Source organism: Mercurialis annua, linkage group LG7, assembly GCF_937616625.2.
Source record: "Mercurialis annua linkage group LG7, ddMerAnnu1.2, whole genome shotgun sequence".
Classification (NCBI taxonomy): Eukaryota; Viridiplantae; Streptophyta; class Magnoliopsida; order Malpighiales; family Euphorbiaceae; genus Mercurialis; species Mercurialis annua.
In genome coordinates this window covers 39,571,816-39,589,233 of record NC_065576.1, presented here as the reverse complement: position 1 = coordinate 39,589,233, position 17,418 = coordinate 39,571,816, and the positions used below count along the sequence as shown (strand labels likewise).

The following is a 17,418-nucleotide window of genomic DNA, read 5'->3' as shown; positions in this document are numbered from 1 at the left end:
TTGTTGTTAAATATCAGTAACCTGATGTTAACCATATATAAACTATATGTGAACTTTGTTCATTTATTATGACAGAATTAAATCAACCACTAATTTCATTGATTGAATGTAATTGTCATTCAAGACATCTTCTGTTCTTTTTGATAGGGCTGTGAATAGCTAAATGCATGTTTGTGTAGCTTCATTCTTGTACCATTTTGTGTAGGTACTCAGTAATGTAGTGATGGGGAGATCCTTACCTGCTTTTATTCTGTAATTCATTGATTCTGCTATATTTGTTGTCATGACTTTGTGCCGGTTATTCTCGCAATGTGATCTTGCACATTTCTTGTAACCAACAGCTTCTAGATATGGCTTTAATCCTCTACACATACTGCTAATTTGTTTCATGTAAGTGTCAAATACCTCAGTTGTGTAAGCTTTTGTTGCTCCATAAAATGCTTCCCGAAGTTCGTTTGTCGTCTTTTTGAAGTTCTTTTTAATATTGTTGAACAAATGGAATGTACACAATGCATGAGCTGATTATAGAAAAATAGAAGAGGCTGCATTCTTGATGCTCTCGTGTCTATCAAATATTATACACATGTATTTTCTCACTTGGAATGCATCTCTAATTCTCTTCATAAACCACTCCCATGATTCATCGCTTTCAGAATCAACCACGTAAAATGCTAGCGGAAATATCTTTCCGTTTTCATCTTGTGTACATGCTGTTAAAAGCGTTCCTCCATAGGCTGAAGTAAGGAATGTTCCATCAACTGCAATTACCGGAATGCAGAATTCCCATCCTTTTATAGACCCATTTAATGCCATAAAAACATAAAGCATGCTATTGTCATCTTGTACTTCTAATCTGGTGTAAGAGTCTGGATTGCTAACCTCTAGCATGTACAAGTAGCTTGATATTAATGAAAAAGAATCGTCCGCCCTTCCTCTCACCATTTCCTGAGCTACTACTGCCTTTGATCAATAAGCTTTGGAGTACGTCATTTTTATTTCGTAATCATCCTTCATGTCTCTCGGAATATTTGCTGGTCTGTAAACAGTTTTGAGGTTGATGTACTTTGATTTAATGAACTCTCCAATTACACTTGATGTTGCTTGTCTTTGATCCCCTGTTTTGACAACCATTGCACAATTGTGGTTGATATTGAGTTTCTGAATGATAAAAATCTCTGTTTTTCCTTGTTTTGAAGCATTAAGTTTCCATGTGCAATTCGTATCCAAACAGCTCAAGAAATACTGCCTTTCATATAATCTTCGTACTTTGAATTGAAAATGGTTTTTGATTGCCTAGAAGCTTAAAACTGACTTGAGAACCTCTTTGTTTTTGTAGGACTGTCCCTCTTTGATATCGCTATGTCTCGTGTCTAATATGACATGTTCATCTTTAAAGTTACTTTCTACTTCATCTTCATTATCTATTAAGTCGTTTGTCGAGGACTTAGTATAATGTATCACATCAAATATTGCTTTCTTCTGTTTTTCACTTGTTGATCCAATCTCATGTGTTGATTTTGTTGTGCTTGCAGATTGTTGTGCTGACTGGATGTCGGTATTTGATACTTTGAATGTTGCGTCGAAGAATGCTATTTCCTTTCCGGACGATGCTACTGAAACGCATAATGGATATATCATGCAATCTGATACATTCTTTTTAAGCTCCAAGTAGAATTTCAAGCTTCCATTGTCTGTTATTTTCATCGGGGAATAATTGATTTTCACTTGATATTTGATCTCCAATAAGGTTGACATATGGTTTATATTGAGTTGCTGTGACAATATTTCGAGAAAAGTCCTATAGCTATTGTCATGCTGTACCAATATTCCCATTGCTTCAAAGTTAACATACTCCATGTTTTGATTCCATTCTCCATTGTAATGAACAAATATTAGAATATTCTGCATATCTGCATTTATTAAAGAGAGAAACGATTTATAACAGCTATAATCTATCACTATATTGATTTTTATGCTTCTAATATATAATCTACGTTTCATATGTAATTTAGAATCTAGATTCGTTGATCAGATTTATTATTATGTTTTGTTTATTTGAAATCTGTACAACCTTAAATCTACTTGAAATTTTAAAAATTATTCATAAATCTACACAAGCTGAATTAGTTAGATCTATAGTCATTCAAAGCTATTTGATTACAAAATAAACAGTAAACATGAAAAACCTGATATCAACCTATTTTGATTTGAAATTGAAATCTAATCAAAGATCAACAAATCTAAAATTAGCCTAAATCTTGTTGTATAATAGTTCATTGTAACCGATTTACCTGATTTTGAATGTTTTTTTGATTTCCTTCAATGTTATTGAATCCAATGCTGGTTGACGGAAGAAGAACCACACTGTCAGTTTTGAAACTTCATCAATGGTGTTGATACCGACCTACAAATAACCGAACTCCAAACATCGTCTAAAATAATAATAGGCTCGCCGGTGATATTGAAATCTCCAGATCGCCCATTGAACCTCAGAAGGGACCTCTCCCATCCATCTAAAAATGGACCTCGCCATCTTGTTCCCTCAACACCCCACTATCCGGAATAACCGGAAGACGTGCCATGAGCACTTTTCAGAAATCGTGGGATAAACCCACGATTTGTCAGCAAACAATCGCCATGAATTCATTATAAATAGAGGCCCCCGGAATGCTTGAGGAGGTACGAACAAATCAGACTCAAATACTTGCACACTCATTTACCTACTAAAAAAACCCGACTGACTTAAGCATCGGAGAGGCTTTCAGGCGAACCCAGCCTGAGGTCCTTTGAGCTTATATCTGTTACTTGTGCAGGAATACAGTTCAGGCGACCCTTGAAGTTTGATCTGTATCATTTGGTGCGGTGAGCGTGGAATTTATTAGTTTTGTCGTTCCTTTTTTGATATTTTCACAGTTTTCATTCGATCAATAGACCCCTCGGGAGATGATACGCCGCCAATCACCAACATAGGTGACGGGGAGAATGGGACGCCCGCCCTGAATCTTTTCCCTCCCGGCAGCGAAGAGGGAGAAACGAGTGACCCACTAGTAGTAAGACAGACAAATCCGCCAACTGAAGTGCCAGTGGGAACACCCAATGAGGAACCGGTCAGCAACCAGGCAATGTTCAGAGCTTTCCTAGAAATCACCAGTTTACTCAAAGATATCAAGCAGACGGTATCACAACAGTCACAGGAACAGGGGACGTTGTCAGTACAAAAAACGGCGTCACCCGAAGATAAGGGAAAGGAGCCATTACGTCAGGAAGAAAGGCCGGAGAAATCCACGAAGAAGCAGAGCACCCCCATACAAATCCCGGATGACGAACACTGGATGGGCGAACAACTTGCTCCGAAAATGGAGAAGAACATCTAGAAGAAAAAGTCTGCCAGGTTATGAGCAGACTCGGGATAAGGTGTGAAGAGGTGGACATTTTTCGCCGAAGAAAATTAACGTCGCATCAGCAAACAAAAGAGACAACTGCAAATACTGCGAGTTCCACAGAGACAACGGCCACACCACAGACGAATGATGGCACCTGAAGGAGGAGATAAAAAAGCTAATAAAAAGAGGACCCCTTTCCCAGTTTGTGAAAAGGGACACCGAAGCCAAGTAGAAAGAAAGAGGGAACGGAAAGAAGAAGGTCCCCGAAGACCCAGGCCGGAGCCGGCAGGCGTGGTCAATGTAATCATGGGCGGATCAACAGGAGGAGATAGCAATACCACAAGGAAGAAATAAGCTAGAACGGTCTACTCTGTGAGTCCGGGCGCATCGGATGTAAGGAAATTCGGAAGTATATCGTTCTCAGAGATCGACGGTCATGGCTTGTCGCTGCCCCATGAGGACGCCCTAGTGGTAAAAGGACGGCTTAATAACTTCGAAGTATCCAGGATGCTGGTGGACACCGGAAGCTCAGTCAACATGATCATAATGGAGGTGTTTAATAGTGTCGGGCTAAAAAAGGAGAATTTGACAAGGGTATCAACCCCATTGGAGGGACTCGGCTGCAAATCCAGAGTGGAAGGATCGTTGGAAATAGATGTCCAATTGGGGGACGGCGATGTCTATAAAGAAGTCAGAACAGAGTTCATGATAGTCAACATGGACTTCACCTATAATGCGATTCTCGGAAGACCGCTTTTACATGACACCTGTGCGTCCATCTGCATGAGATATTTGCTTATGAAGATCCTAACAACGGAAGGCGAAGCGGAAGTCAGAGGATGCCAAAAATCAGCTAGAGAAGCATACTCACAGCTCTCAGAAAAGTTCATATAACACTACCGGTGTTGACAGTGGAACCTCCGGGGAAGATAGAAAGGGCAGAACATTATGGGCGTACCTCGAAGATAGAGTTGTCTCCAGGAAAAGAAATAGTGGTGGAAGACGAGCTAGAGATAGGAATCAAACAATCTCTGACAAAAAATCTCAAAACCCTCAAAGATTCATTTGCCTGGACTACAGACGAACTGGTAAGAGTAAATCCAGAAGTCATATGCCATCGATTAAATTCGCCACAGATTCGAAACCCGTGGTGCAAAAGAAGAGAAGACACTCACCGGAAAAACAGCTAGCCGTTGCAGAAGACATCACTAAGCTAAAAAAAGCAAATGTGATCAAAGATGCATACTATCCTCGATGGGTGGCAAACGTAGTAATGGTGAAGAAGTCCAATGGAACTTACCGAATGTGCGTAGACTTCACAGATCTAAACCGCTGCCAAGTATCGATCAACTAGTAGATTCCACCGCAGGCCACGCCCTATATGCATTCCTAGACGCCAAAGCAGGATATCATCAAATACCCATGGCAACAGAGGATCAGGAGAAGATGGCTTTTGTGACGGACCAGGGATTATTCTGTTACAAAATGATGCTATTCGGCTTAAAAAATGCAGGAGCCACGTATCAGCGATTGGTGAACTCCATATTCAAAGACCAGATTGGAAAGCACATGGAGGTCTACATAGACGATATGATCGTTAATAGCATCAAGGCAGAAGATCACCCGGCAGATGTGTAAGTAGTCCTAGAGACACTAAAAAGGTACCAATTAAAGCTAAATCCAGAGAAGGGTGTATTCGGGGTACCCGCAGGCAAGTTTTTGGGGTACATGGTCTCTCAACGCGGGATTGAAGCAAACCCTGACAAAATCGAAGCAGTGTTGAAAATGACACCGCCCAAAAGCATACACGAAGTCCAGAAACTCAACGGGCGGATCACCGCTCTAGGCCGATTCATGTCCTGCTCGGCGAAGCGATGCCTACCTTTTTTCAAGACACTGAAACATATCAAGAACTTTACATGGACGGCAGAATGCCAGACGGTGTTTGATGGGTTGAAAACCTTCCTTTCGTCACCTCCACTCTTGGCAAGACCAGAGCCGGGCAACATACTATATTTGTACATCTCTTGTTCTAACGAAACGATAGCAGGAGTGCTAGTATCTGAGAAAGAAGGGGAACAATTTCCGATCTATTACATTGGCAAAGTGCTCAGAGATGGAGAGTTGAGATACCCGAAGTTGGAAAAACTGACGTTGTGTGTGTACACCGCGACAATCAAGCTCCGACATTACTTTGAAGGGCACTAGGTCATTGTGCGGACCGACCAACCATTGACAAAAATTCTCCAGAAGGAAGAAACAAGCGGACAAATAGCAGAGTGGACTGTCAAAATAGGAAGCTTGGGCGTTATCTATGAAGCCCGGAAAGCCTTGAAGGTTCAGTCATTAGCCGACTTCTTCGTAGAATTAACATTCACCGAGCCAGTAGAAATCAAGGGGAACCCTTGTTTAATACACGTCGACGGGGCAGTCTGTGGGGAAGGAGCAGGAATTGGAGTCGTACTCAAAGGGCCGAGGAGGGTCCAAATGGAATACTCTGCTAGACTCGAATTTCCAGCCGCCAACAACGTCACAGAATATGAGGCACTAATGGTAGGATTGCAAATATGTGAAGCACTCAGTATTTCAGACGCTCAGATATACAGCGATTCACAGTTGGTCGTAAACCAGGTCTCAGGGAGCTTTGAAGTAAAAGAAACCACACTAAAGAGGTACGCCAAGCAAGCCAAAGCCTTCTTCTTCAACAATGGGTGATCATGGTTGCTACAGCAAATACCCAGAGCAATGAATGGAAGAGCAGATGAATTGGCAAAATGGGCCGCAACAAAAAATTACAAACCAATGAAAAACATCCCTCACAAAATCAAGCAACAACCCAGCTTTCAAGAGGAATTTGAAGAAGGAGAAGTAGTAATGGTAGATGGAGAAGAAACCTGGATGACTCCCATCACGGCGTATTTGGCTAGTGAAATACTCCCTTAAGACAGAAAAGACCCCAGGAAAATAGTGATGTTGTCATCTAAGTTCGGTATATACAATGGCCAGCTGTACAAACGATTATTCACCCACCCTTGGCTAAAGTGTGTTAACAAGGAAGAGGGAGATTCCATCTTGAAAGAGCTACACGAGGGGACCTGCGGAGCACACGACGGGGCTTCAACTCTGGTCAGGAAGGCCCTGCTGTAAGGCTATTATTGGCCTACTATGAAAGTACAAGCAACAACACTGGTGAAAGGGTGCTGGCCTTGCCAACAACATGCTTTGGTGCCTAGAAAGCAAGCATCAAAAATGAAGCCAATCAGCAGTGCATGGCCTTTCGCCCAGTGGGGAATGGACATCTTGGGCCCGCTTCCTCCAGCCACAGACAGAGACAGTTCCTAGTTGTGGCGATCGACCACTTCACTAAATGGATAGAAGCGGAACCCCTGGAAAAAATCACCCAACAAAGAATAACTAACTTTTTCTTTAGATCTATCTTGTGCAGGTTCGAAATACCAAAGGTGCTGATCACAGACAACGGAAAGTAGTTCGTCTCAACAAAATTCAGGAAGTTCTGTACAGAATATCAGATCGACCTAAGGTTCACTTCGTTTTACCATCCATAATCAAGTGGGCAAACCGAAGTAGTCAACAGAATCTTATTGGTAGGACTGAAGAAAAGGCTAGATGTATACCAAGGAAGATGGGTGGAAGAACTCTACAGTGTCCTATGGAACTACCGTACTACCCCTAGAGAATCAACGGGCGAAACTCTATTCGCCCTAGCCTATGGAACGGAGGCTTTAATTCCTGTAGAGATAGGCGTGCCCACACCAAGAACTGAAGACAATGAGCTGAACTTAGAAGAAAACGAAGCAGAGCTCAGGAACAATTTGGATCTCTTGGTCGAAAAGATCAATAAATCAGATATCAGAATGGAAGCTTGCAGACAAAAAATGGCCAAACATTTCAACAACCATGTGAAGAAAAGAAAATTCAAGCTAGGCGATCTAGTCATGAGGAAGATCGAAGTCAAGAGAGGAGAAGCAGGAAGCGGAAAGCTACAACCAAATTGAGAAGGACCTTACACCATCAGAAAGTTCATCAAGGAAGAGACATTCAAACTCACCAACTCTTTTGGAAGAACCATTCCCCGAACATGGAATGCCAACAACCTAAGGAAAATTTAGCAAAGTTAATCTGTCACCTAAGATGTTAGCTATTATTTCCTTAGTACCATTTTCTTTTAGAATACGTATTTAAATTCCTTAAGTGATACTTCATCACAATGTATGCATTTGAATTCCTCCACGTGATACTTCATCACAACTATTGTATTTAAATTTCTCCAAGTGATATTTCATCACCAAATATTTTAATTTACCCTTGCTAGAACAAGGAAGATTCACAAATATGGTCTCCTCATTATGGATCATTTATTCAAAAGACTTCCAAAAGGAGGAACTGACGAGTTCGATCCCTACAAAGGAAGAAACAAGAAATGCGCGATCTGAGTACAGACCGCCAATAAATAAAAGGATTAAACAAAATCCGAAACAAATGATAAACATGCATTTCTCAAAACAATGAATGTAAAACAAGCATAATAAAGAGAAACAAATACTAAAAAGAGGATAAAATATGTCCTCGAATTTTTTTTACAAAGGAAAACAAAGTTCCTATACAAAAAGAAAGAAAAATGAAAGCCTAAAACTTGGGCCCCCTACTCAACTTTCTCCTGGTCACCCTCCTTTTCCTCCTTTTGAGAAACAGTCGTATCAGACAACCCCTCTTGCGAACTCCGCCTGGCCGAAGTAGAAGTCTTAACAACAAGATTGTCGGAACGGGTAGGAGAAGGAACATCAGCAAGGCTAAGCAGATCAGTCCCAGGAGGTGTAGAGTCTAAATCAGCAGGACGATCCAGCAAATCCAGAGCAGCAATAGGACGCTCAGAGGAGATAATCAAACCGAAGTCCTTCTCCTCAGGACTTCCTCCCAAACAAAGAACAGAAGGAGGGAGGACTAGCATCTCACTGACCTTAGCAGGCTCATTAGCAGCATTAGCTAGCTTCTCGCCAATCTCAATAGGGCCCACAGTAGCTTTATCGTTCTTCTCCGCCTTGAAGGAGACAAACAAGTCTTCAGGAGAGTCTGGTTCACTTTCACTATTAACCCCAAAAGGAAAGCCATACAAAAAGATGACATCACCTTCAGGATGACGCTCTAAGTACTTCTCTGTGATAGCTTCGGTGAAATCAGTAAGGCCATTAGCAAGCTGGTTTGTGTTCCGGCGACACCTTTCCTTCTCACGAGCCAGCCTACCTCGCTTTAAGTAAAGCTTCCTTTCAGCAACGGCCAGTTTCCCAGTAAGAGCCGAAATAGTGACGTCAAACTCTTTCTGGAATTCGTTGTAGTCAGTCTCCTTTACAATCAGCTTCTCCGCTGAGTCAGTACACTCCTTCTTCAGACGAGTGACTTCGCCCTTAAGGGCCAATTGCTGAGTAACAGACTCCTTCCTCTCCTTAGATAGTCTGTCCACATCAGCAAGCAAATCCCCCTGTTTGCGACAGCATTCGCCATGCTCAGATTGAAGGGAATCATACTTTCCCTTCAAAATTTTATACTCCGTCTTTATCTTCACCAGCATCTCGTCATCGTTCAGACGGTTGGAACGATAGTGACGGAAGGAAAAAGCAGCCTGAAACAATAGTAAAAAGAACAAGGTAAATAAGATGGAATCCAGCAAAACGAAGGCACACATACAAGAGAAAAGCTTACCCTTAACAAACCAGTGAAACAGTCATCAGCCAGTACATTGTCTGACCTTCCTAAGTAGTAATCTACATCGGAAAGATAGCAGGAGCCCCTGAAAATATCAGCCACAACAGCAGGACAACAGCTGGTTGCATCCATCCCAAATTTATGGAGGAGGAGATCGACCTGGGTGACCATGACATCTTTCTGAGGTCTCTTCATAGAAGGACCCTCCTCAACAACAGCATCACCCCCAGATGAGGGAGCCCTCCTCTTCTGACCTGATGAGGCAGTTACGGCACCTTGAGGAGAAGGAGCGACCTGGGTTGCTTCTCCTTTGGGGGAACTTCAGACATCTTGTTTTTTCCCTTGCCCGTATAAGATGGAGGAGTAGGAGGAGGAGGAATCGTGGCAGGATCCTTGATCTTGAAACCAGGGAGCACTACCCTGGAAGAAGGTGTAGGAGCTTGAGTATCGACGACATCCTTCTTAGAAGAAGGCGGTTTATCTCCAGAATTAGAGGCAACGTCGCCCACCTCCTTAACGACTTCTCCTATAGCCTTGAATGGCTTAACAAGGTTAACCTGGGCAGCCGCTTCCCTTTCTCGAGCCTCTTTCTCCCAACGAGCCTTTCGTTCCTCCATGACCTTCTGCTGGAGCTCTTTAAAATTCGGCACTGAGAAAATAAGAAAAACAAAAAACAAATCAAAAAAGCAAAATCAGAAATAAACAATAAGAAGAAACTCCATGGTACAAACAAAGTACCAGAAGAACTAGAAGGCAAAGAAGAGTTAATAGGGGGAGAAGAAAGAGGGGGTTTGCCCTCATCATGGGGCTCTTCCTCATAAGCGGGCGAAGACTGTCTCCCCTCTTTCTCTTCATTCTTCTTCCTCCTCCTCTTCTTCCTTTCACCTTCTTCTCTCTCCCTCTTCTTGCTGGCAACATTTTTGTTCCAGCCAAAATAAGAAGAGATCAAATTCACCAATGAATCTTAGCACGCCCACGAAGCAGGAGCAATGTCTCCTGATCAACTTCGCTCAGTTTCACTTTCTCTAGTTTCCTTGGTCCTTCCAAAAATTTATTTAGAATAGAACCCCAACCTCCTTTGTTCTTGGCAATAACAAAGCAACCCTTCCACCTCTTATAGGAATTGGGAAGGCTTGGAAACAAAGATCGCCTAGGTTTAAAGATAAAAGAACTCATCGCCCTTCTTCCTTTGAAGGGAATAGATATAGCAAACAATATCATAACCGACCCCCCTCTTCGTTTGGAGCCCACAAATGAAGATCCCGGTTAAATGGCGGTGGGCGTTGGGATGAAGTTGACCCAACGGGATCTTAAAGTAATCAAATACCATTTGTGTAAAACCGTTAAGCGGTAGCCTTAAGCCAACCTCAAAATCTTGAACAAATATCAATTGCTCGTCATCATCCAAAGTCTGGTCCACGACCTTCAGCAGGGATCCTTAGCCCAATAGTGTAAGGAATCTCATACCTCGCCCTAATCCATACAAGGGTGCTCTGGCTCAGAGAAATAGGCCACTCTGATAAGGGCTTATTCTTTTTAGACGTCAACCCAGAAGGCGCCCTACGTTTCTTAAAAACGAATTCCTCCTCATCCTCTTCGTCATCTCCCTCTTCACCATTGTCATCACCTTCTAAGGGAGCCCCGCCTTCCGGTTCTCTATCACTGACTCCTACTACCTTATTAGCATCTTCCACACCAGATACACCTTCCTCACTGTCAGGAACAACCGTTTGAGATAACCTCTACTCGTCAAAAACCAAATCAACTAGAGTTGCCAGAGGAGCCGGATAAGTAGAATCGCTAGAAGAACTCTCAGAAGAAGAGAAAGAAGAACGGTACAAAGAAACCCTCGAAGGAGACATTCTTAATACTGAATAGGAGCAGAAAATACAAGAAGAAAAAGAAGGAGTACAAAAAGACAAACAAAACACTGAAATACATACTGATAAGAGAAGAAAGCTTAGCTCTAAATGATTTGAAGAAAACCTGGCAGAAAAACGATAGACATAAGAAAAAGCAAATTGGCAAAATATAGGGGTAAGAACAAAGCAATAAAAAATGATAAAAGTTACATCCCTTATATATCAAGTCAGATATAGGGTACTTGAGTACCTGGGGACAGAGAATCAGTACCTCGAAACAATCAATCAAATAATGAAGAAACCCAAGAGTCATATTCTTTAGTAACTGCTGGTGGCGTTTGAAATTAGTAACTGCCGGAAACGTTTGAAATTCAAACCATTTCCCAAAAATTTCAAATTTAAAATTTTGAATTTTGAAATAATGAAAGAAACGCTTCAAGTCTTTGACTTAGCAAGATCACTGGGGGGGACATCTGATACCGGCCTACAAATAACCGAACTCCAGGAGTAATACTAGGCTCGCCGGTGATATTGAAATCTCCAGATCGCCCATTGAACCTCAGAAGGGACCTCTCCCATCCAGCTATAAGTGGACCTCGCCATCTTGTTCCCTCAACACCCCACTACCCGAAATAACCGGAAGACGTGCCATGAGCACTATCAGAAATCGTGGGTTTAGCAAACAACCGCCATGAATTCATTATAAATATAGGCCCCCGGAATTCTTGAGGATGTACGAACAAATCAGACTCAAATACTTGCACACTCATTTACCTACCAAAAAACCCGACTGACTTAAGCATCAGAGAGGCTTTCAGGCGAACCCAGCCTGAGGTCCTTTGAGCTTATATCTGTTACTTGTGCAGGAATACAATTCAGGCGACCCTCGAAGTTTGATCTGTATCAGGTGTGAATTTTTGGAGGTTGAAGATGAGAGAATCTTGTGTTATTTAGTTTGAAAAGAAATTCCTTTCCTGTTTTTTTATTACGCACATATTACCATAAGGGCATTATTGTCCTATTTTCTATATTATTTAGTCCACTTTGGGTTATGTGAGATTGTTAATAACTTTCCTTTTTTGAGAGATTTCTGCTAAAACTAAAAAGCTGAGGGAAAAGTGCAACATCATAGCACTTTTAGGGATTTATGAAAAAAAACCCAAAACTAAATAATATCCTAACTTTCATTGCATAAAACCTTATTCCTTTGAATATCCCATAACATTGGCATTGTGGAACGACCATTATATCCTCCTCTTGTAAGCTTATAAACATCCTTTTTAGTCTTGCATCCATGGGCACTATCCATACCCGGAACAAGAATACCTGTATCCTCATTTGCAACTCCTCTATTTTCAAATACCCAAGAACCGTCTTGACCCGGTGCTGCAATGGACACCGGCATTAAATCTTTCAGACCTTTGAGAGCTCTGACAAGTAGGGTTTTATGGGCCCATGGGCATGGTAACCCTACGTAGAGGTGATAAGGTAAAGAAGTTAAATTTTGGCGGGAAAATTGGGTATTTATGAGGCAGAATTTGGAAGTGGGTCTGGTGTAAGTGCCGGAGGAATCGGAGGGAGCTAGCTGAGACATCATGAGTTGCCAGGTGGAGTTCCAGGCTGTTTGGACTTTGGAGATAAGGAGGCCCAGTGCTAGTGATTGACCCTAGAGCAGTTTAGTAACGGTGCTTAGGAGGGTTTTAAGTTTTGGAGGCAGTGGTGGTGGTGGCATTGACATGGAGTTGAGTGACATTTTTGGGAAGGTGTCGCGGCGGCGGCGATGGTGATTGGTTTTGGCAGTGAGCTTGGCGGTTGGGAAATGGGAGGTGTATAGACAAGTGGAGTCCATGATTTAATGATTTTGTTTTTTCATTTGAAAACAGATTTTGTCCGTTAACGTTACTACGTATACTACGACCATATAGGTAATTGTGTAGCCGCTTAATAAATTAAAAATAAGCTAATAGGCTGAAAGACGCATGACTTTTTTTTTGGTTTTCAATTCCACTCCGACATAGAAATTTTGTCAATTTTATCCTATTTTAGATTTTTGATTTTCAATTGCACCATGAGATAAAAAAATTAAATGATTTTATTATTATAAAGATTCTATTATAAAGATTAATATATATAAAAAATTACATTTAAGGATCATTTTATACTTTTTTTCATATGGAAAAATTTAAACAAATCCTTAAAATTAAAAAAGTTTCTAATAAATCCATAATAAAATCTTAATTGTAATTCATTAGTAATTTTCAATACCTCTCACTACGCTTTCATCAAATCCACCATCACCAGACCAATAGACCAAACTCCGCTCATCATCCACCATCGAAAACCACCGATTTTTTTGGCCGCCGGCTCCTCCGTTGAGGAGCACCCGGAGGAGGAGCAACTTCTCCTCCTTCGGAAATAAAAAAAAATTATTTTTAATTAATTAATTTATATTTTTTTGATTTTATGGAGAAGGTTTTTTGTATAATTTATAACATTAAATAATTTATAGATTTTTTAATAAATATGAAGGTGTGAGCGGAGCGGGGTTCGAGGGCCGCTCGCCTAAGGCTTATGGATGACTTCTCGATCTGGAAATGGTTTGAAAAATGGAGTCGCCACCTAGTTCAACTATTGTGCATCGGACCAAAGACAAGGGTTCGTGGACCTCCCCGAGTCTCATGTGCTTGGCTTAACAGTTACCGGCTTTATTTTCTTGGACATATTCGTTTTATATCTCATCTCAACAATATATGCAGTTCACATGATATGAAAGATGTAAATAAACAGGTATGAAAGCAGTAAACACGTCTGACGCACATATGACTCGATCTGGACTGGCATTTGAGGCAAGTATATGCAGTTCAAAGGATATGAAAGCTGTATATAAAAAGGTATGAAAGCAGTAAACAAGTTTGACGCGCATATGACTCGATCTGGACTGGCATTTGAGGCAAGTAGCAGGTACTCCTAAGCATACATCTAACCTTAGAGGTTTCTAGCAAATAGCATAAGTCTGGCTGGTCTTGATTGATTACATGCACAAAGCCTAAAAACCGGATGTATAAGCTTGATTTGATTGATTTTATTAGGTGATCTTGAAAAACCTATACAACTGTTACTACATTTTCGTATTAGTTCTACGATGTCTAAGTGATGGGCTGGATTTGCATTAATGGGCCAATTTTAAGTTATTAGTCCTTCAACCGGTTTATTATTGGATTTGGACGCTTTTGGGAAGCAATAAACAGTGCTGGCATGCTCATGGGCAGTTGGATATACATACACGGTTAGAGATACTTTTAAACCTCGTTTACTTTCAGTGCCTAACACTCGCGCGGGTTTTGACCATCGGTCTGGTTAGAATGGGCTTTCGGTCAGATCATAGGAGTTGTGCGTCTCGTCGATTCGGTTCTACTGGTTTGATCCGGTGTCGATTTTGAGTTTGGGTTAGCCCAGAATCGGCTCTGGAAGTTACTGGTTTGTTGGGCCTCGGGCTCGTGGGCCCGGTTTATACACTATGTTACATATTTGGACTTCTGAGTCTGTTTTACATCGGTTCTGGCCCGTTACATTACAGAATATTAAACTACATTAAATTCTCTACGTCTGGGTTAAAACTGGGCCTGATTCAGAGTCCGGATGGGCCCGGAAACGCGTCTAGAAGTTTAGATCGAAGTTTGGAAGATCTGGAAAGCAAATCTGGAAGCTGGAAAAGGAGGAAAACGGCGCCGGTTCATAGTGCCGGAGCCGGAAGGATAAGGCGGCAGCACTTCTGGTTCATTGTGGTGGCGCCGCCGGTTGCAGTGGCGGCGGCGGCGGTTCATCAGCAGTTTCAGGGGTCGTTTTGTTTTGTTTCGTTCTCACTCGTTTTAACTCCGTTTTCATGAAAAAGTAGTCAAAACAGCATAAAATCGAAAACGGAATCCAAAAAACACATAATCGAAGTGTTTAAAGCTCGTATATGCAAAATTATTTTCTGGGCAGCAAGTACGTTTTTAGGGTTTTCATGGCTAAAAGAGCTAAAATCTCCTATAAACATGCATTCTAAGAGCTCTAAATTGATTGTTTTCTGATTTTGAATATTAAAAATAGCTAATTACAGTGATTAACATGCTTTTTCATCGAATTTTATGGTGATTAGGAAAACATTGAATTAGTTGATTAAAGCTATTTTAATGACAAATAAGCAATTATAGGCTAAACATGCATCCTAAAATTCACAATCACAGAATTTATGACAATTATACATGGAAATTTATGGCAAAATCAAAAGAACAATATTGAGGGTCCTCAGAAATACCGTTATGAGTCCTTGGCTCGTTTGCTGGTGAAGTGGATGCGGAATCCAGTTTTGAATCTGTGCAGGGTTTGTGTTCTTAGAGAATCAACACATGTTTAGTTTTTTCAGGACTGGATTTTAGTGTGTGTATGTGTGTCTGGTGGCCGAATTCTACTGTCTATTTTTAGGCTTTGTGTGCCACCTTTAGCCAGGCTGGCTTAAGGCTGTATTTATAGGAATTAGGGGTGACCTGGGTTTTATTAGAGTCTTCTAAGGTTTAAACTGTTAAGTGATAAGTCATTAGGTGTTAAGATTAGCATTAAACTCTATTTATTTAATTTTTCCTTTTAATTTTCGGAATTTGACTTGCTAGCTAAGTAAAAAGGTGCTAAAAGTCTATTTTGGTGCCTAAAAGTGTTAAAAAAGGCTACTAAGGTCCTATGGATTTGGTCAGGGTCAATTTCAGTCCGTAAAACTTGCAAATTGGCCCATAAACTTCCAAGATATGGCAATTACTCCAATTTTTAGACTTAGATTACAATCTTTTTGGATTTTTATGGGCTATTCATGCCTAATTGCGTTTTAATCCTTCAAATTTATAGCTGTGCACAGCTTATGCCTGCTTAGATTCCAGCAAGCAAATCAAAAGCTCGTCACCCGGACAGATTTCTCTGGAAATTATTATTGGACGCTTCAATTCCTTATCAATTTTTACCTATCCGAAAAATAGGTGTCTACAGTTTGCCCCTCTTTAGCGAGAATTGACGAAGTAGGTCAATTTTTGTTAATGAAGAGACTTGGTGTTAGACAAGCGACAAGGATACTGCCCACCGTCAGAGGCTCTCGCTCGCCTGGTTGTGTGGTAATGCCCTAGCCTGAGCATTACCCGCTGTGGTGCATGACTCTGGCCTCATGCACCTCTTGTTCTGGCCTACTCCGCATCTGGCTGGGAGTGGTTTTCTCAGCTGCCGTTGAGCCCGGGCTGCCTGAGTGCGTGCTCCGTGGAATGGAGCTATAAACTCTCGGCCGTCCCGAGAGTGGTTCGATGGCTCGAACCCTCGTAATTGTCCTGTCTGAGGCTTTCTTATAGACAGACAGGATCCCTTGGCCGTCCCAAAGGCCACCTATATCACATAGGTGTCTGGATTCCATTAATTATTCCACGCTCAACGGATGCTGGTGTCTTTCTACCAGGCTTTGGTGTCTTTCTACCGTATGCTGACGTTTTTCATCAGGCTTTGACGTCTTTCTGCCACTTATAGTGTCTTTATACCATGTTTCGGTGTTTCTCTACCGCGTTTTGGCGTCTTTATGCCATATGGGGAGTCTGGCTCTTTTGGATCTTGTTTTCTGGGTAACTCTCCGGGTTTGTTCTGAAGGCTATGGGTCTTGTCTGAAGGCTCTGGGACTTGTTTGAAGGCTCTGGGTCTTCTTTGAAGGCCTTGGGTCTTGTCTGAAGGCTCTAGGACTTTGTTTAAAGGCTCTGGGTCTTGTCTGAAGGCTATGGGAGTTTATCTGAAGGCTCTGGGTCTTTGTCTGAAGACTCTTGGTCTTTGTCTGAAGGCTCTGGGTCTTACTCTGAAGGCTCTGGGTCTTTGTCTGGAGACTCTTGGTCTTTGTCTGAAGGCTCTAGGTCTTTGTCTGAAGACTCTTAGTCTTTGTCTGAATGCTCTGGATCTTACTCTAAAGGCTCTGGGTCTTTGTTTGGAGGCTCTGGGACTTTTCTGAAGGCTCTGGGTCTTACTATGAAGGTTTTGGGACTTATCTGAAGGCTCTGGGAATTTGAAGGCTCTAGGTCTTACTATGAAGGCTTTGGGACTTATCTGAAGGCCCTGGGACTTTTCTGAAGGCTCTGGGTCTTACTTTGAAGGCTCTTGGACTTTTCTGAAGGCTATGGGTCTTACTCTGAAGGCTCTCGGACTTGTTCTATTGTTCTTGGTTATCCATCTGTATTTTTGTTTGCCCGTTTTCAGGACTGTCTGTATTTTTTTGCCTGTTCCTCCTCTAGGGTGTCTGTATCTTTCTGGCTGTTCCTCCTCTGGAGTGGCTGTATTTTTCTGGCTGTTCCATCTTCTGGACTTGCATCCTTAGAGGTATCTTTCTGGCATATCCTCAAAGGATGTGATTTTTTGTCTTTTAGTGCACTACAAAAAATTTGGCTTTTGTGACAAAA

At 41.7% G+C, this 17,418-nt stretch overlaps 1 protein-coding gene across 1 annotated transcript; it reads left to right on the top strand.

Annotated features, from left to right (window-relative positions):
• The first annotated feature begins 3,530 nt into the window (after positions 1-3,530).
• On the top strand, positions 3,531-4,737 carry LOC126657167 (uncharacterized). The gene is made up of 3 exons (XM_050351813.1): positions 3,531-3,683; positions 3,810-4,073; positions 4,204-4,737. The coding sequence occupies exons 1-3, from the start codon at positions 3,531-3,533 to the stop codon at positions 4,735-4,737; spliced, it is 951 nt and encodes a 316-aa protein (XP_050207770.1).
• Positions 4,738-17,418: the final 12,681 nt, after the last annotated feature.

Coding starts and splice junctions, on each gene's coding strand:
- LOC126657167 (XM_050351813.1), top strand. CDS start 3,531: ATGGCACCTGAAGGAGGAGATAAAAAAGCTAATAAAAAGAGGACCCCT. Junction 3,684..3,809: donor AGCCGGCAGGCGTGGTCAAT/GTAATCATGGGC, acceptor TCGTTCTCAGAG/ATCGACGGTCATGGCTTGTC. Junction 4,074..4,203: donor ACGGCGATGTCTATAAAGAA/GTCAGAACAGAG, acceptor TAACAACGGAAG/GCGAAGCGGAAGTCAGAGGA.